Raw genomic sequence first — 20035 nt, forward strand, 5'->3', positions numbered from 1 at the left:
AATTAGGACTGATGCTAAACTTTCAAAGTCATTTTACACTTTATAATGCTCATTTCTTCATTATCAATATATTATTTTGCTTCATGCATTTAATAAAATAAACTCATTTCAGGGCCAGAAAGATAGCAGAGTGGGTAGGGAGTTTGCCTTGCATGTGGCTGACCTGAGTTGAACCTGGGTTGGACTTCCATAGTCCCCTGAGCACCACCAGGAGTAACTCCTGAGTAAAGAGCCAGGATTAACCCCTGAGTATCACTAGGTGCGGCCCCCAAACAAACAAAAAATAAACTTAATTCACTTACAGTTTATTTTTTATTCAACATTATGCTTCTGTGGCCTATTCACCTTGATATGTATTGACTAAGGTCCAATTTAATGTCTGCCAGAAACCCAATAGTTGTAAATCTGTGGCTAGGCAATAGGGCCCAGTAATCAAACACTAATTCAGGTGCTGTTGCAAAGGAATTTTGTAGATGTGGTTAGTATCTCTAACAAGTTGACTTTATATAAAGAAGATTATCTCAAATTTACAAGTGAGCTTCATTTAATTAATAAAAAACTAAGGTATCCCTTAAAAGGAAAATAGTTCTTTTACAGATTGTAGTGTTGGCTCCCAGCCTACCTTCAGATTTCAGACCAACTAGTTCTCCACAACCACATGAGCCACATGAGCAAAGTTCCTGATTTCTTTCACTGACAGATATTCAAGTGGTTTTTAGGTTTCTGCTAATACCAATGATTATGTATATCTCCCTAGGCACATGGGCGCGAGAACGTCTCCAGAAATGGAATTGCTGGGGCCCAGAATATGCGGTCCATTTTTCTATTTTGTTTGATTTGAGAAAAGTGGCTGCAGCAATGTATGCTTCTGCAGCCACTGTATGAAAGCACGATCTCACTGTAACTCACCGACACTTGTTGTTGGAACAATTTTTGCTGTGTGCTGGGTGAAAAAAAAGTATTATCCTTTTAAAAGTACCATACAATTGTTTTCCTTGACAAATATTAGAAAATGTGAAGTTTCTAAGCAGGAGAAGACATGTAAGATGTTTTCCTAACATCATTTGATGGTTTATCTTTAGCTCTCTAGCTTCTCCCAGTCGATAGGAACTTCTGTCCTTTTAAAAGCCTCCTAGGAGGAAGCACCCCCAGCCTAGATACTTCCTGCAACCAAGCCCTTTGTCCTGAGGTCACCTCTCCCCCACCGCCTCTCTAAACTCCAGACCAATGGTCTCTAGGCTGTTATCTGAACAGGGAAACCATTTTTACACCAGGGGATTTCTCTAGCCTCTTCCCTGGACACACTCCCACCAGGGTCTCCCACTCCTAAACATCAAACACTGCAAAGGCCTTTACTCTTGGATCGACTTCCACTCCAGTCCCCTTTCCCTTTCTAGCTACTCGCTACTTTTTTTTTTTCTTCAAGAACTTCTCTGCTTACTCTGATCCTACTCTACTCTTAGGACCAAGAACCTGCCAGTATGCTGAAGGGCCCCCGGGTCCTCAGCTGCAGCAGACTGGGAAGGTGTTTTGGAGCACAGAAAAGGATGAATTGTGTATCAAGTGCCAGCAGCTCACCTGAACACTTAGCTGCAGACACCATGGCCCACTGGGCCAATTAGCCCTGCAGCCTGGGCATGAGGTAATAGGGCCACTACTTTTCACCTTCATTAGCTCAGAGGAAAGGCCCCAAATGAGGTCTAGAAGGCTGACGCTCTGCCCTCCATCTACTCAATCAGCACAGATTACACCTGGAAAGCCACAGTGTTCCTTGTGCAGTTCGCTTTTCAGTCTTGTTTCTCCAAGTTGACAATTAAATGACTCCTTAAGTGTTAAGTAGCAGAGTTAGCCCCTAGGAAAAAATATCTTGGTGGATACAACCCAAGAAACCCATCAGCTAGTGAGCAATGAGCCGATGTGGGACCTGTACAAATAGATCTGTACTTAGTTATCAAAAGAAATAAAGTACTGATCCACACACAGTGGGGATAATTTTACTGCATTTTACTGTGAAAGAAGTCAGTCACAATGACCACACAACTACATTTATCTGAAACTTCTAAAAAGACTAATCTTAGAGCACCCAAAAACACATTAGTGATGGACCAGGGCTGGAGTGGGGAAGGAGAAATGAAAACAAATGGTCATGAAGCCCTTTTGGAAATAACAAAACTGTAGTAAGACTGAACAGTGATGGTTGCATGATTCTGTAGTCTGATAACTGAAGATAAATGTCTGTTATGGGCCCAGAGGAACAGCATAGTGACTCAGCACACCTGACCAGCAAGCACACGATCACAGATTCAAATCTCTGGTGTTTGGCATGTGCCCAGCATGATCTTGGCAGCCCTGTTTGAGCCTGGCAGTTCTGCTATTTGATCCCTGGCACTGCAAGCAAGTTTCAGCTGCAGCTGCACTGCACCCGGGAGTGTGACGCCCCCTCCCCCCAAAGAGTACCACTACTAAAAGATGTGTGATGGGGCTGGAGAGATATATAGTATAACAGGCAGGGAGCTTGTCTTGAACATGGCAAACCAGGTCCTACCTCCGGCACCCATAGGGCACCCCAGCACAGCCAGGAGGAAGCCTTGAGCATCCCTGGGTGTGGCCCCCAAGCAAAAACTAAATAAATAAAAGATGTGCGAGCACTATGGCTAGAATATAATCCCAACAAGTCACAAGCATAACTTGTGTGCCTCGGCTGAGAATGTGAGCCCTGATGAACATGGAGGCCAGCACCGCAACTGAAGGTGTGACCATCGGTGAGCACTAATGCCAAGTGTGTAAGTGATACAACATGAAGTACAACCCCCAGTGAGTACGATAATCAGGCATGGGGTTGACCCCCAAGTCATCTCAACAACAGCAACAACAATGAAGAGATAGCAAGGCAAAAGGGAGGAGGGGATAAGAAAAACAATGAATTGGGCCAGAGAGATAGTACAGTGGGTATGGTGTTTGCATTCTACATGGCCAACCCAGATTTGATCCTTGGCATCCTATATGGTTCCTTGAGCCCAGCCAGGAATGATTCCTGAATGCACAGCCAGGAGTAAACCCTAAGCATTTCCAGGTGTCGTTCAAAAACAAAAGCTGTAAAAACCAATGACCAATTACACACACACACACACACACACACACACACACACACACACACATTCAATTACATACTCAAAATGAGTAAATTTTATTATTTTTAAGTTACTCATCAACAGAACTGTATTTCTTGTGAACTGTTGGTGGGGATATAAATTGGTTCAGTCACAATGAAAAATAAAAGAGGCTCAAAAAAACAGAAAAAGAAAAGAGGCTTCTCAGAAAAATGAAAAATAAAAAAAATACTATATGATCCACTTCTGTGTAGTTAGCCAAAGAAAATGAAAAACTAAGTTGGAAAGATAATGTAAGTGTACACTGTAGCATGTCTCACAATAATCAAGGTATGGAAATCACCTGAATGTCTAGAGATAGATGAAAACAGAGGAATACTATTCAGATATATATATAGGGCCTAGTCATTTGAAATTACAAAGAAGAATCTTTTATTTTTGGGGTGGGCCACACCCGGCAATGCTCAGGAGGCAATGCTCAGGGGACTATGTGGGATGCTGAGGATCAAACCCAGGTCAGTAGCACGCAAGGCAAGCACCCTATCTGCTGTACTATCACTTCAACTTGTACTATCTCTCTAGCCCCAAAGTGGAATCTTGAAGGCATTGTGTTAAGTGAAATAAGTTAGAGAAAGACAAATAATGTATGATCGCCTTATCTTTGGAATCTAGAGCAAAACCAGTAACAACCTGACTCTGGATGTTCCAGGTTGCTATGAATTCAGTTCTGAATCCTTAATGCTATGGTGAAGAGTCTGCTCAGGGCTGGCTGATTCTAACTAGCCTGCCTGAGAGAGAATGAGGTGACTGGACCAGCGGCTGGAAGTGTTGATCACCAGTGAAGCACTTACGCTCAGGGCTGTTTGAAGCGACTTCCCTCATAGGGTCCTGGACTCCTTAGTAGAAATAAATAACCCAGCTATTCTGAGACAAATTCTCCTGCTGCATTATCAGTTCTCTACCAAGTTCTGATTAGGGAAGGATGGGAATGTTTCTCTGGGGGGAAATCTTACTGTGTACTTCTATAAAGTACTTCCTTAGGAAATCTTCCATCCACAGAAGGAATTTTTATCTGTGAAACTTTTACTCTAGCTTAAATACTGCTTTGTCTTCCTCCTTCCTTCTCTTTCTTCACCCATAATCCAAGGTTGATTTGTAAAGAGTTATTTTTGCAAAAGTAGACCTTCCGTGTGCAAAGGGCATGCCAGAAGCCCCAGGACTTGCAGGTTTACTATTCAGCCCACTCTCTCCCTAGAAATAAGAATGAGCATGAGCAGCTGGGTAACAAAACACTAGGCCGTTTCTTTGGCCTCTGTCCCCTCTAGAATATTCTGAGAGTTATGAGCGCCCGAGTTCCATAAGAACTAAGTGATTAGGACCAATGTAGTCATCAGAAAGGTAAATATAGCTGCTGCTGCTGCTGTTGTGGGGAAGTCCCCACTCCTAAGCCATACCTAGCAGTGCTTGGGGGCTATTCCTGCTCTGTGCTCAGGAGTGACCCTTGGAGGTGCTCAGAGGACCATATACGGTGCTAGGGATTTGGGCCAGATTTGCTGCTGCAGCATCTGCATACAAGGCAAGCACCTTATCTCCCACTCTCTCTCTCCAGGTGCTGCTTTTTCAGATACATTACTAGAAGCTGCTATTTTTTCAGATATATTACTAGAGGCAATCACATGACCTTTCATTTCATTGTTTAAAGAAACAGATCTTAGGGACAAACAATATTTTTCTTATTTCCTACTAGTAGACAGCAAGACAAGTTATGAAACAAACATATTTAAGGAAGACAAAAGGCCTTGACACACTGGTCAGAGAAAGAGAGGGGTATGCTCTTTGAAAGTTTGAAGTTCAAAACGTTTGAAACTTGGTGCTGGGGGTAAAGCTTGGTCTCTACACAGGGGAGGCAAGCACTCTGCTGGTGGGCTACATTCCCGACCCAAGCTGTCTTCATCACCAGTTCAAACACTGTACTTAGAATGATAGGGAATCTGGTTCATAATTACTGAAGAAAGTACCTTGAAGGAAAAACCATGATCACCACTATAAAGTTCTGTTCTGTTTTAAATACTAGACAAGTCTTCCATGTGTGGTTCTGAGAATGACTCAGAGATCGTACTCATGCCATGCATGTGTGAAGCCCTAGGTTTGAGCCCTGGTACCACCAAAAATAGTCTTTCATTTGTCCCTGGGTTTCATTTGAAACTACTATCCCTTGTTAAGTGTAGATGATTTGACTGGGTTCAAGGGTTAGCAGGGGCTAAGTCACATGTATTTTTGGCAGTGCCAAGAAAGTCTTTGGGACTGATGGCAGGCATTCCCACCTCAATAGTTAGCAAGCACTCAATGACCATAGCAATATTTGGTTCACATTGCCCTCCATTGAACACAAGATTTGCAGACCCTGCCCCAGAATTCAATTAACTTTTGGCCAATGAACTTCAGAGGGAATAATTCCTATGACACTGAAGTAAAAGCACTTTTCAAAATTCCAAGTATGATAATAGCAAATGTCAGTATCCAGTTTTGCTTGGTTCTTGAAGTATATATTCCCGTAATTCTATGAAAGAATAGAATTATGGTCCTTTCTCTAGTTACAGTACCAGGATGACTACATATTACTTTTAGTTAGGCTCCAAAAATGTGCCTCTTTCCTGACCTTTTGTGTGAGTGAGAGACTGTAGGACAAGTACAAGATAACATGTGTACTTACTTTGGGCTTTTGAAATCACATTTAGAAAAAAAAATCTGTTCAGTTTTGATTGCATACCTACAGTGAGCAACATATCTATGTTGGGCATGGAGAACATAGAGATGAACTAAGGGATTCTAGCTTTGAAAATGCAGTTTAGGGGCTAGAAAGACAGTACAGCAGGTAAGTACCTTATATGTTCGATCCCCAGTATTCCATATGGTCCCCCAGGCCTGCCAGGAATAATTCCTGAGAACAGAGCCAGGAGTAAACCCTGAAAACCACCAGGTGTGGTTCAAAAACAAACAAACAAACAAAACAAAACAAAAAGAAAATGTATGATCCTATAAGGAGACAAGAAAAGCAGTAAGGCAATCCAGATTGATATTACAAAAATAAGACACTCAATAGATAGATATAGAGGATAGATATACTCTTCAAAGTACACTAGACTCGTTTAGGTATTCTGCCTGCCTAGCTACTGTTTTTAGAAGGTGTGCCATGGATTAAAAAACAAGCATTGAATTTACAGGAAGGGCAGTTTCATGTGTTGGCTGGCATTTGTTAAAGAAGCCCAGAAGACTTAGCAGGCAACAGGAACTTTACAAGTTCAAAGTAAATGGCTGATTTCACAGAGCAAGTGCCATTCCTTTTTTGGTTCACGAGTTTTTCCTAATGCCACTCTTAGCATGCATCTGGAATAAATCTACTGTACTTCCTCCAAGAAGACTCTGTGAGAGGGCTCATTCTGCTCTGCATTAAAACCACAGTCTTTAAAAACTGAGAAATATTGCTCAAGCCCCCAAATAATTGAAAAACAGTTAAAGGGGCTGGAGTAATAGTAGAGCAGGTAGGGGGTTTGCCTTGCATGCGGCCGACCTGGGTTGGAGTCCCAGCATCCCATATGGTCCCCCGAGCACCGCCAGGAGTAATTCCTAAGTGCAAAGCCAGGAGTAACCCCTGTGCATCGCCTGGTGTGACCCAAAAAACAAAACAAAACAAAACAAAAAACAGTTCAAGTTCATTGTTTATATTTCTCAGATAATAGTAAGAACAACCTAAAGTGTCCCCACCGCTCCTCTTTCCCCTGCAATTCTCAGAGTACTGGGCCCACAGTTCAATGCAAGGTACAGAGAATGAGATGTTGCTCAGGCCTGAGGGGTAGGGGTTCACCTGAGCCACCCTTGGTGGTGCTCAAAGGCCTCCAGAGTTGTTGCATTTGGAGATGCTATAGCCACCATGTGGTGCTGGTCCCTAAGACTGGGGTGGCCACATTCAAGACTTGTGTCTTAACCCCAGTACTTTCTCTCCAGCCCTTTTTTGTTTCCCTTCAACTTCTCACACAACCAACTTTCCAAAGGTGTCTTACAATTTTCCTAAAATCTGTAACCTATGTATATTTAAAGTTTTTCTTCCTTTCTTTCAATACTGAAGCAAAGTCAAAAAAGTTGAACTGATAGAGGTAGAGCCGTCTGAGAGAGAGGGTGGGGACAGAACATAATTGATAGCTCCTGGCAGGACCTATCAAGGCAAAGAGGCAGCAGCTGCTAACACTTGGGCACGGCTGTTCCACCATGAGTTATAAACTCCAGCAAACACGGACTCTGTCTTCAGTGCAGTTCCCAGTGCTGACCAGAGTGTTGGGCACAGCTGTGGTGCACAAGTAAACAAATTTAACATGGTAACAAGCCTGGCACATGTATAGCAGGTGTTCAGAACACAGTAACTCTTCTGTGAGCACTACTTTAGTCTCACTGGCCACAGAGAGAGGATTTTAGTCACAACTGTGTAATAAGCATAGCTATTCAAGTTTTTCGGGGGAGCTAGGGGTATGAGTGTTTGGGCTACACCTGGTGTGCTTGGGGGGTACGCCTGGCTTGTGCTCAGGGGATCAAACCCAGGCTACCCTCATGCAATAATGTGCTTAGTCCTTTGAGCTAATTTCACTAAGCATGTATGTATTCAACAACTACTGTTTTGTTCTTACTACACGTTAGCAGTGAGAAATTACAAGCCTAAAGGGATGCATATATCACTGACAGAGGACATTTGATAGCAATAATTTCACCACTATTAGGAAATATTTATTCAGCTCTGCATATGTGTCAGTCACCCTTCTGGATACTCAGAGGCAAACAAAACATGAGCTCTGAGCTTAGGGATCACTCCTGATGGTGCTGGCGGATCATTTGGGGTACAGGGAAGTGAACCCCGGTTGGCCTGATGTAACACAAGCATCCTATCTGCTATATTATGTCTCTGGTCCTAGCCCAAGAGTTTTCATGTGTTATCACTCTTAAGCTCAACAACAATATATGAGACAGGTACTGAACAAAATCATATGAAGGAATATGACATTATCAAGTAAATACAAAAGTCTGGGATTACACAAAGGATGGGACTGGTTAGCTGACGCTGTTTTTTTTAATATTGTTAAGAGTGGATTGTCAAAAAGCAAAAAAAAAAAAAAAGGGGGGGGGGCTGGAGCGATAGCACAGTGGGTAGGGTGTTTGCCTTGCACACGGCCAACCCGAGTTCAATTCCCAGCATCCCATATGGTCCCCTGAGCACCGCCAGGAGTGGTTCCAGAGTGCAGAGGCAGGAGTAACCCCGGTGCATCTCCAGGTGTGACCCAAAAAGCAAAATAAAAAAAGAGAGAGTGGACTGTGCGAAGAAGAACAATAGTCTGGCAGTGCTCAGGGAACTACAAAAGCACTGGGTCAAGGCATGTAAGGCAAATACCTTATTCCCTCTACTATCTCTCAGACATTCCCACTGACTTTTTTATCTTGTTTCCTTTATGTTTGGGGGCCACACCCAGCGATTCTCAGGGTTGACTCCTAGCTCTGCACTCAGGAATTATTCCTTGTGGTGCTTTGAGAACCGTACGGGATGCTGGGAATTGAACCCTGGTTGCCATGTGCAAGACAAGATCCTTACCCACTATACTACTGCTCTAGCCCCCAACTGACTTTTTAACAGACTTATTACCAATTCTGCACCTTTTCATGTCTTTTTTTTTTTTTAATAACTGTACCTTACAAGGGTACAGCTATGACCTGAAAGGAACCAGTTGTTTGCAACATCAGGCTTTAAAGGATAGTTAAAACTTGGAATTTGGAGCTGGAGCAATAGTACAGCGGGTAGGGCGTTTGCCTTGCACGCAGCTGACCTGGGTTCGATTCCCAGTATACCATATGGTCGAGCACCGCCAGGAGTAATTCTTGATTGCAGAGCCGGGAGTAACCCCTGAGCACTGCTGGGTGTGACCCAAAAAGAAAAAGAAAAAAAAAAAAACCTTGGAATTTATGGACTATAAATAGCAAATGTTAAAAATGTATTCTCATGACTGGAGAGCAAGCTGAGTGGTCGGGAGTCCCTGCCTTGCAGGCACAGTGGGTGTAGTTCCATCCCCAGCACTGCATGGTGTATCCTCCTGAATGCTGTGGGATGGGGCCCTGTAGCTCCCTGTCTTGCCATGCAGCCATGCACTGCTGGGCCCAAGCACTGAACCATGAGTGACCCCCAGACCTCCTCAACACTGCCTAGGAGGTCTCCTGCCTCCAGAAAAGAAATGTACTCTCATAAGTTAAAAAAACAAACAAAAAAACTAGTTTTTAAAACTATATTTTTGAAAAGTTAATTTTCAAAATAATGAAAGCCCAATTTTTAAATTTTACTCATCAAAATGGTATACATATCTATCAATTTCTATTTTTTTTTGGGGGGTGGGCACATCTGGCAGTGCTTGGGGGTTTCTCCCAGCTCCTGGCGGTGCTGGGGAACCATGCAGTCATGAGGATGAAATCCCGGCTTCCTGAACCCACAACAGGCATGCCAACCCACTGAGCTCTCTCTCTGGCCCGTCTATTTTTCTTTCCACATATGTATCATAAAAGCAATCCACTCACATAAATAAAATGTAATCATTCTAGGGGCTGGAGCGATAGCACAGCGGGTAGGGCGTTCGCCTTTCACGCGGCCGACCCATGTTTGATTCCCCTGCCCCTCTCGGAGATCCCGGCAAGCTACCAAGAGTATCGCACCCACACGGCAGAGCCTGGCAAGCTACTCATGGCGTATTGGATGTGCCAAAAACAGTAACAAATAAGTCTCACAATCGAGAGACATTACTGGTGCCCACTCGAACAAATCGATGAGCAATGGGATGACAGTGACAGTGACTAATCATTCTAGAAGATAGCATAGACGTCAGAAATGAAAGTTTTCTGCACCTTGTCCAGGAATAAGGAATTACTATTGTTTTGGGAACTGTTTAACTACCTATGGACCACATAAATAAGCCCCATTTAAGCAACAAATCCAATGGTATCTTCACCCATCCCTGTTCTCTCTAAAGCAACCTGGAACTCTCCCAGGCGGCCTTAGATATCAGTTTCATCTCTGAGGGCTGTTCATTTATTTTGCTTCCTGGATTGGAAACACATCCTGGAAGCACATTCATTTATTTTAGAATAAAAGAGAAACTAAGAACACTTCATCTAATTACATAATTCTCAACTTTATCCATATAGAATTAAGGCAGCTGTTACAAACAGAATATGGTCTTTAAAATTAGGATAGTAGGACCAGAGAGACAGTACAGTGGGTAGGGAGCTTGCCTTGCATTCATCTGACTCAGATTCGATCCCCGGTACACCATATGTTCCCCCAGCTCTGGTAAGAGTGATACCTGAGCTCAGTCGGGTATGCACTGACCACCTCCAGCAACCCTCCCACCCCACTCCGAAAAAAATAATAAAAAAAAAAGAGAGCACAGACAGATTTAGGTTTGAAAAACATGAGCAGAAGTACAAAAATTAAGGGTGAGAAAAAATAAAAACAAAAGTATATAGGTCTGGGGCCTGAGTGATAGTACAGTGGGCAGAGCATTTGCCTGGCACATGGTCAACCCGGGTTTGATCCTGGAATCCCATATGCATCCCCTCCCCCCATGACTGCCAGGAGTATTTTCTGAGTGCAGAGCCAGAAGTGATCCCTGAGCATTGCCAGGTATGACCCCAAAAAGCAAAAAAAAAAAAAAAAAAAAAAAAAAGTATATAGGTCCAAAAGGCCACAGAGCTGTAATTACTCTCTCTCTCTCTCTCTCTCTCTCTCTCTCTCTCTCTCTATATATATATATATATATATATATATAAGTACAAAGTTTATGGGAGAGATAGTGGCAGACAATAATGGTAGAAATGAAATCTCTGGGGCTCTCCCGGCCAACGTTCATAACTACTAGCTCATAACTACTATATATTACAGGTACTTTTTTTTTAAAAAACTACTGTTTTGTTTTTAAATTCTCAAGGGACTTTTTTTTTTTTTAAAGTGTCAGTTTTAAAAGATCTCCTTAATTGGTTGGGATTCAGGAAAGGTGGATTTCACACAGATTACAGCATTATATGGGCATGTTTTCTGGAAGGCATTTTGCAACATGTTGCAAATATGCTTTAAATTGTAAACCTACCCTTTGACCCACACTCCCTCCTGGGAATTTAGCTTAAGTGAAATACCATGGATTTGTGCAAAGCGATTGCTACACTGATGTTCACTGGAGTGCTCTAAGAGCAAATGGTAACGATCTCCTATCGAATAGCAGGGCAGCAGATCAATAGATGATGATGAAGAATATAGTACTGTGGAGTCATCAAAATGACTAAGCATGGATATGCATTGACATGGTAAGGGACAGAAATAAAGCAAAGAGCAGCAAGTTAACAGTGTTATCTCTGCATTGTGGAAGTCAGGCTTTTACTGCAGGAAGATGTAAATACTCAAAGCAAGTTTGGAAATTTTCTGTTATCAGGGAAAACTATAGTTTTAAAAAGCTTCTGATGGGCCAGAGAGATAGTATTGGGATAAGGCATCTGCCTTGCATGGGACTGACCCTGGTTCCATTTTGCACTGCATGTGGTCCCCCAGGCACCACCAGGAGTGATCCCTGAATATTGGAACAGGTGTTGGCTCCAAAGCAAAAAAAAGTAAAAAGTAAGCTTAGTTCTATATTAACTATACGAAGCTCCTTCCCTCCTGGGGAAGAATTATTTTTCTTTTCTACTTTCCAATAAACTTTTCTTTTTTCAAATAAATAAATAAAATGATATCTTCAGCTGTAATGGCTTTCAAGGCTAATGAAATCAATTCATGTCTTATTCTACAGAATACCAAACTTCTCTCGGGCCCATATTTCCTAGGATCTATTCTGACACCTGAGTCCCCTATAGGGATCAGGTTCCATCTAGGGTTATAGACGTTCAACCATAACATGTTCCATCTAGGGTTATAGATGTTCAACCACTGTAGGTTGTCAGTGGTGAGTGTCTCTCCTGACATGGGTGTCCCTCCTGGTGATTCTCGGCTAACCGTGCTGGTGGCTCAATGCAAGAGACTGAGGAAGTGGTGTTCAGGGCCTCCAAGTCTGCATCCAGTGATGCTGTGAGACCCTGTGGTACCAGGGACCAAACTGGAGTCTGCTGCATGCAAGGCAAGCACTTTAACTCTGGTATTCTCTCTGGCTCCAGTTTTGTGTGGCTGACAAGTTCCTATTAGCAGACACCATGGGAAAGGCCTAAACTATATCAACTACTGGTGTGCACACAGAGCCCAGGCTGGTGTTCCCACACATTGGGGTGGGGACATAAACTGGTGGAACCACTTTGGAAAAGTATGGGGCAGATTAAACCCAATCAAATACTGAAATACCTACACCTCACTCTTAAGTATATACCCTAGAGAAGTGAGGACCTGGGCCATCAGCCAGCTCTAAGAGCATCCTGTAGTCATCTGAAAACAATCCAAATGCCCTTCAACAGAAGACACCATGGTCTATGATATATTCACACTGCATCACTACACAGAAAAGTAAGATGACTACAATCCTCCCACGACCATCAGTGAAAGAAGGCAGACAAACCAAGCCAGCCAGCCAGCCAGTGCTGTCAGGAGTTAGAATAGCTCCTCAAAAGGACTAAGGTGCCTAAAGGGACATGAGAGAAACTGCAGGGGCCTGCTATGGTTGGCTGCACGCTTTGGGTACTGTTACATAGGTATGCTGGGTTTGCCACACGTCAGCAAACTTTCTGCACTGCACCACACCTTTCTGTGTATCATCGTTCAATAAAAAGACCGAGACAATGGCCTAGAGAGGGAGTACAGCAGGTAAGTGGCTTGCCTTGTGTACAGCTGACCCCAGTTTTATCTTTGGCACTGCATATGGTCCCCTAAGCATGGACAGTGGTCCCTTCTGAGCAAAGAGCCAGGAAAAGCTCGAGTACCAGAGGGTGTGGCCTAAACCCCTCCCTACAAAGTTTAGAAACAAAACTTTGTAAGGAACAAGAAATAAGTTAATTTACTGTCTGTTATTTCTTTATTTGGTTTGTTTTTTGTGTGGGGGCCATACCCAGCGGTTGCTCAGGGGTTAATCCTGGAGCTGTATGGGGGGATCATATGGGATATGAGGGATCAAACCTGGGTTGGTCACATGCAAGGTAAGTGCCCTCCCCACTATACTATCACTCCAGTCCCACTTTTATCATTCTTACTCTGGAAATACAGAATGAAGAGCTGTGTGGAATGTTGAGGAAAACAAAAATTCAGTGGGTTGTCATTCATACTCATTAGAGTTCCCTCAAAGATCAGCCCAATGCTTACTATAAGAGGTAAAAGATAAGAACTAATGCCCAATACTGAAATAATGCTACAAATGTCAACCTACAAGTACCCTGAAGCCTGGGAATGGTGTTCCTGTCTACTTGGTTCTAGATTCCCAGGCTTCATAATAAGAATGCTGCTCTCTGTCTGCTTAGCAATGAAAGTTGTTCTCAAATCTCTCTCCAGTATGGGGAGGAAAAAAAGAAGTTATAACAGAAAAAGACATTCACTGGGGGGTTTTGGGGGGGTAAGAGGTGGGTAGGGTATAAACCCAACAATGCTCAAGAATTATTCCTGGATCTACGCTCAGGGATCATTCCTGGAGGGCCTCAAAGGACTACATGGGGTACCAAGGATGGAACCTAGGGTAGCCACATGCAAAGCAAGCACTCTACAAGCTGTTGTGTTGCTCCAGCTTCCCTCCCCCAACAAAGTCAGGGCACTTACCTGATATTCATTCTTTTGACTCTGTTTCTATTTTACCAGTCAAGAAGCTGTAATACTGAGTTGCTTGGGTCAGTGTTTGGTACCCTGCACCCCCTTCTGCCTGATGCCACCTAGCATCTGAGTCTTTTTCTTTTTTGTTTTTGGGCCACACCCAGCTGTGCTCAGAGATAATTCCTGGCAGGGTTTTGGGGAATATATGCAGTGCTGAGGATAGAAATGGGGTCAGCTTCCTGCAAGGCAGTGCCCTACCCACTGTCTCCGACCCAGCAGAGGATTCTTATTCTTTTTCTGTCATCATGGAGCCAATAAGTGGTCTGGGCATCAGCATGCCTACAGTAAGGAGTTTTATGGGACAGATAAAATAGCGCATATAGTCACAGCAATGAAATAAAAAGCATAAATTAAATACAACATACAGTAAGGTGCTTGCCATGCATGTGGCTGACCCAAGTTCAATCCCTGACACCATGTAAGAATGATCCCTGAACAAAGAGTACTGCCCAGTGTGAGTAAGAAAGAAAGTGAAAGAAAGAGAATTTAATGTGTGAAGAGTTAGATCTATACAGCAAACTCAGCAAACTCCATGCTATAAACTAGCCAGGCAGGAGACTTGACTCACAGAGCCCCATTTAAACCCATGTCTAGAAAATAAAAAGCCATTAAGCAAACTAAACCTAGTACACATGCCAAGACTGCTTACTTTAGCAATAGGAAAACAAAAGCACCTTACTTAAAAAAAGGTTTGTCTAAAAGATAATGATGATGGGGTTGGGGAGACAGTTCAAAGGGATGGAGCACATGCCTTGCCTGTGTGAGGTCACGAGTGTAATCCTTACCATGCAGGGCCCCTCCCAACACTGTCTGGCTTCCCTCCCCCAACAAAGTCAGGCCCTTGCTAGCACCCAATGCTCAGGCCCTCACCAAGCCATGTATCATGACAGTGCCTATTGGGTGCCAATGTATCAATGGGGAGGATTCTGCCCCCTCAACCCCATAAAAAAAAAAAACAACCAAAAAACAGAAATAAAAACCAACAACAACAAAGCATGCTGATGATGACAGAATGAAAGAAAATGTAGATGACATCTTAGACCACCAAAATATGAAATGTATTTTGGATTGTGCATTTGTGGGTCACTAGAAATAAAATAACTATTTTTTTAATATGACCACACCCAGGGGTGCTGAGAGAGGCCCTGGGACCACTCCCTGTGCTACACAGCTTGGAGATTGCAGCCTGACAGTTCACTGGAGTCAGCAAAATCAGGGGCCACCAGAGCCACATCTGATGGGGGCTGGGTGAAGGGCAAGAGGGGGATGTGATCAAACTGGGGATCCTGCACATGCCACGTATGTCCTCTACCTCTTTCAGTCACATCCCAGGCCCTCATTACTATTTTTTTTTTTTTATAAGAGAGGGGTGAGTAGCATGTGGGCTAAAGGCACTTGGTTTGGTCTTCTGTTTCTCACTGGCAGAATCCATATCCTCACCTCCAGGGCTCATGTACACTCTGATGAAACCAAAGCTCTCAGTGTCAAGGGAGGAAAGGAAATCTTGGCAAGCACAGGGTATGTTGCTAAGTAAATTAATTAAGTGCTAATCTATTCAACAAATATGTGCTCCTGTTTCATTTGTTTCAATACTCAAATTCTAACTGGAGTGGGAAGAAATATAATAAACTAGCACAGCAAGTGGTCTGGGAGGAGAAGGTAAGCCAGCACTAGGAGAACCTGGGAGATGAACAGCTCTAGTGGGCAATTTTATATGTTTGCTTGTTTTGAGGTGCTGGGGATTCACTCAGCAGGGCCTGACACATGCAAAGAAGGGCTCTACCTCTGGGCCACATCCCTGACCCTTGCCTGAATTTTTAAGAGCTGTTTGAGAAGGTGACATTTAAACAAAGACTTTTGTGTCCTCTGTCTCCCCTGTACCCCCTGCAAGTATCATTCACACCCCCATCCCCACCCCCTACTGCTGCTTTAGCAAGAATAATGTAGGCACAACATCCCTGGCAGATGTCACCCTCATCCCTCACACCTTCCTAAAACTCTGAGTCCTAACTTCTAGGAAGGCTGTGATTACTCATAATTAAAGACTTAAAAAAAAAAAAACCTTGACTTTTTCCTTATACCATTAGAGGATGTACTCATCAGAAAACCGTGTAAAATCACAAGAAGCTACCTAGGACAAATTAGAGACAATGTAGACAAAAGTGAGGCTCTTGAGCTTAACTCTAATTAGCAACAGTGACCTAACTTGACAATCTGGCACTGATTTATTGTGCCATTTGTTTGAAAAGCCATAAAACACACATTCCCTGGGGAATTGGCACGGTACCTCAAGACGCATTTGTCTAAGTATATATTTTAGAAAACTCAGCAAATGTGTAAATAAATATTTAAAGATACTTGATACTGCATACACAGAGAATCATGTCACTTTATAATCCCCCATTTTCTCTACAGAGTTTTCCCCCTTTACTTCAAAGTTGGAGACATTTGAGTACTTAAAAAAATAAAAATTAAAAATCAATACCAGCAAGCTGTAAAATCTCATTTGCAGGTGCCCTTTGTAAATGCTCCTGGTTAAATGGTGTCTCTATTAGTAAAATATTGTAGATTGCTAGTAATATAAAGGAAATTTCATTTAAAAAAATAATATTCATGTCCTGATAGGTTTTGGCCATATTAAGCTTAAATTATTTTCAGAACCCAATGAGGAAGTGGTGAAAGGATTTCAGTCTCCGGAGCAGACCCATGAAGGTACAATTTCTCTGTATATTTCCATCAGAGCTAAAGCATGAACAAGCAGCATTCACTTTACAGATTGCATATAACCTCTAGAGGTCTGAATTCTCTTTTTCTTTCCTCTATTTTTTTAAGCACTGTGCTGGGAATTGAACCCAGGGCTTCACACATACAGGACAAGTGTTCTACTTCTGAGCTATATCCCAAGCCTGTAGCTGTGGATTCTTATCCCACCACCTCCACACTGGGGAAAAGGGGAGAAGTGATCCCCAAACATTAAGGAGTAAACAGTGATTAAAATCAAACAAATGTTTATTTGTTAATTTTGAACATGTTTTAAGACACTTGGGAATGAAAAGCAAATAAACGGTCTCGGATTTTCAGTCTTTCAAAACAGGAGAATGATTTGATTTGCATTGCCTCCTGTCTATCCATGTAACTCTGATGATGAAATCCATACTTTTTTCCCCTTCTGCCCTTCAATTTTTGGGGTAAAGAGATATGCCAGGGCTGGAGCGGTAACACAGTGGGTAGGGAGTTTGCCTTGCATGCAGCTGATCCAGGTTCAATTCCCAGGATCTCATATGGTCCCCTGAGCACCACCAGGAGTAATTCATTCCTGAGTGCAGACCCAGGAGAAATCCCTGTGCCTCTCCAGGTGTGACCCAAAAAGGGAAAAAAAGAAAGAGAGAGAGATATGCCAAAGTGGTTGGCACTGCAATTCAGAGTACAGCCCCTCTTCTGAGTCATCCTAAGTGAAAGTCAGAAAGACTTATTCAGGAACATTCGATGGCCTGTCTCAAACTGGCATCTCACCTCAAATTGGAAAGACTGGTGTGTCTGCTCTTGGAGGAAGGGAAAAAGGCATTTCTCTGGTCATGCGTTTCTGTGCTGGAACAAATACTTGGACACTACCTCCAATATGCAATAATCTGCATTCCTCAAAGACAGTTTTTCTTTCTCCGTAATCATCATAGTGAGGACATCTCTGTCTGAGAATGTTTATTTAACTATCTGTAAACACCACGCACTTCCTCTCCCACCATCTCCAAGGTAACTTAAACATTAACAATCCCAGTACACATTTCTGAGATTTCTAAAAATTGACTTTATTAAGAAAACACAGTAAGGAACAGATTTTGGTCAGGGGTTACTGGGGGTTACTAAGGTCCCAAATGCTGTGGCAACTCTGTCCATTTCCATATAGTATAATTAATGTTATAATATTTGGGTATTTGTTTATCAGGAAGTGAAATCTTCAAAACCTAAAAAAAGGTGATGAATCTATCAGTCAAATGAACTGTGATTTCAGAAATTTACCCAGACCTTGCAAATCTAGAAACTAAATTTTAGGGGCCTAAGAAATCTACAAAAGTGACCAAATGGGGCCAGAGAAGTAGTACAGGGATGGGGTAAGGTGCTTTTCACACTGAGACCCAGGCTCCATTCTGGCACTCCCTTGAGACCCACCAGGAGTGACCGCTGAGCACTGAGCCAGGAGTAAAGCCCTGAATAAAGCACTCCCGAGGTGCGGCCACACATACAAAAAAACCCCAAAAAACAAAAGAACCCAAATCCAAATGGTGAGTCTTACCAACAGTTACATGAATTCAGAGAACTTGGGTTCCGTGAGCCCAAGCCAAATTAAAACAAAAGTTGTTTTGTGTTCTATTAATAGCAGACGATTAAACACATATCTGATTTCAAGTGGAATTCATTTATAAGTACTTAAACTCACTAAACTGGCCACTAATCCTAAGTCTGTGTCTGCTTCTGGAAAAATCCTTTCATAATAAATGCAAGGTTATGGAACCAACACATTCCTCACGGTTAGGTCAAACCCCGGGCGCCCGTGGGTCCCATAACCCCCAATAAGCTCTCGGGAGACAGCTCCACACTCGGCCTCCAGCCCCGATCCGCGGGACCCGCTCGGCTGCAGCCGGGGACCCGCGGGTGTCGCGACCCCTGCGGCGCGGCGCCTCCTCACAGCCCTGTGAGGGAAGAGTGGTCGGTGGGGCGCGGCCGCGAAGTTCCCGCCCGGACGCTAGGTGGGCCCTGAGGTGGACCCTCCCGGGGCTCTCGCCGTCCCGCGCCCGGGGCTCCCTCAACACTTCAGGGTCCCTGCCTCGCGCCGCCCCCCCCCCTCCCCCGGCCCCAGCCGTCCCGGGCCGCTCACCCGGTAGGTGCTCTCCGCGAGCCGCTTCACCTCCTCCGGCCCCCGCGACATGGCTGCGGCCGCCGAGCTGAGAAGCGCGGGACGACGCGGCCGGGCCTCGTGGCCGCCCGACTCTGCGCGGCGGGGAGTCCGCGGGAGCGAGCGCGGAACCGTGGGGGCGCGGCTGCCGCCACCGCCGGCCGTCCGGAGTGCCCGCGCGCGCCTCGGCCCCCCGAATGTCAAAACCTGCGGCGCCGCGACCGCCGCGGACACTGAGGAGCCAAGCGGACGCAACAGGCGCAGCCGGGACAAGCTGGGCGGGCCCCGAGGCCCCACCTGAGGGAGCCGGGGGCGGGGCCGGGCGGCCGGGGGCGGGGCGGCCCCACCTGAGGAGACGGGTGGGCGTGGCCGAGTAGAATGGGCGGGGCGGCCCCACCTTAAGAGACGGGTGGGCGTGGCCGAGTGAGGGTGGGTAGGCGGCCCCTCCTGAGGAGACTCTCGGGTGGGCGTGGCCGAGTGAGAGTAGGCAGGAGGCCCCACCTGAGGGTGATGGTGGATGTGGCCGAGTGAGGGTGGGCAGGCGGCCCCACCTGAGGAGAGGGGTGGGCATGGCTGAGTGAGGGGTGGGCAGGCGACCTCAGCTGAGAAGAGGGGTGGGCGTGGCCGAGTGAGGGTGAGCAAGCGGCCGCACCTGAGGAGAGGGGTGGGCGTGGCCGAGTGAGAGGTGGGCAGGCGGCCCACTTAGCAGGCTCTGCTGGGCGGGGCCGAACGGGCCGGGGAGGGGGAACCCCGCCTCAGGAAGTCGAGGGGCGTGATCCAGGCGGCCCCACCTGAGGAGCCTGGGGTGGGCGGACCAGCCGCACCTGATGAGGCGGGAATGGGTAGAACCGAGCAGAATGGGGGAGCGGGGGATGGATGGTCCGCACCCGAGGCGGCCCCGAGTGAGCCTGACTAGGCTGCTCCACCGGAGGCTGCCCGGTGGGTGGGCCACGGAGCCGTAGTGGGCGGGGGCCAGTGAGCGGGGTGGGGCTCCCTGAGGCGGAGTGGTGGGCGGGTCTTCTAAAGCCACCCCCCCCCGGTAGGCGGGGCGGAGGAAAATCGAGCCAGATGGGCGGGGCGGTGTCCTGGTGCCTTCTTCCCGCAGCTGCAGGGGTCGCACAATCAGGATAGGAGACCTTTGGGAGGCGGCTTGGTCAGTACGTAGGCCCAGCACTGCAGATCTCT

General features: G+C 45.2%; 1 protein-coding gene across 2 annotated transcripts in view; it reads right to left on the bottom strand.

Annotated features, from left to right (window-relative positions):
- The window catches only part of BAIAP2L1 (BAR/IMD domain containing adaptor protein 2 like 1), an 80703-nt gene extending 61648 nt beyond the window's left edge, over window positions 1–19055 (bottom strand). For both annotated transcript variants that reach the window (XM_012934701.2, XM_055136303.1), the window contains exon 1: window positions 18833–19055. In XM_012934701.2, the coding sequence (XP_012790155.2) occupies window positions 18833–18883 (51 nt within the window). In that variant the 5' untranslated portion in view covers window positions 18884–19055. The remainder of the gene's footprint in view (window positions 1–18832) is intronic.
- Between the last annotated feature and the right edge of the window lie 980 nt (window positions 19056–20035).

The sequence above is a fragment of the Sorex araneus genome, chromosome 4, assembly GCF_027595985.1.
Source record: "Sorex araneus isolate mSorAra2 chromosome 4, mSorAra2.pri, whole genome shotgun sequence".
Taxonomy (NCBI): Eukaryota; Metazoa; Chordata; class Mammalia; order Eulipotyphla; family Soricidae; genus Sorex; species Sorex araneus.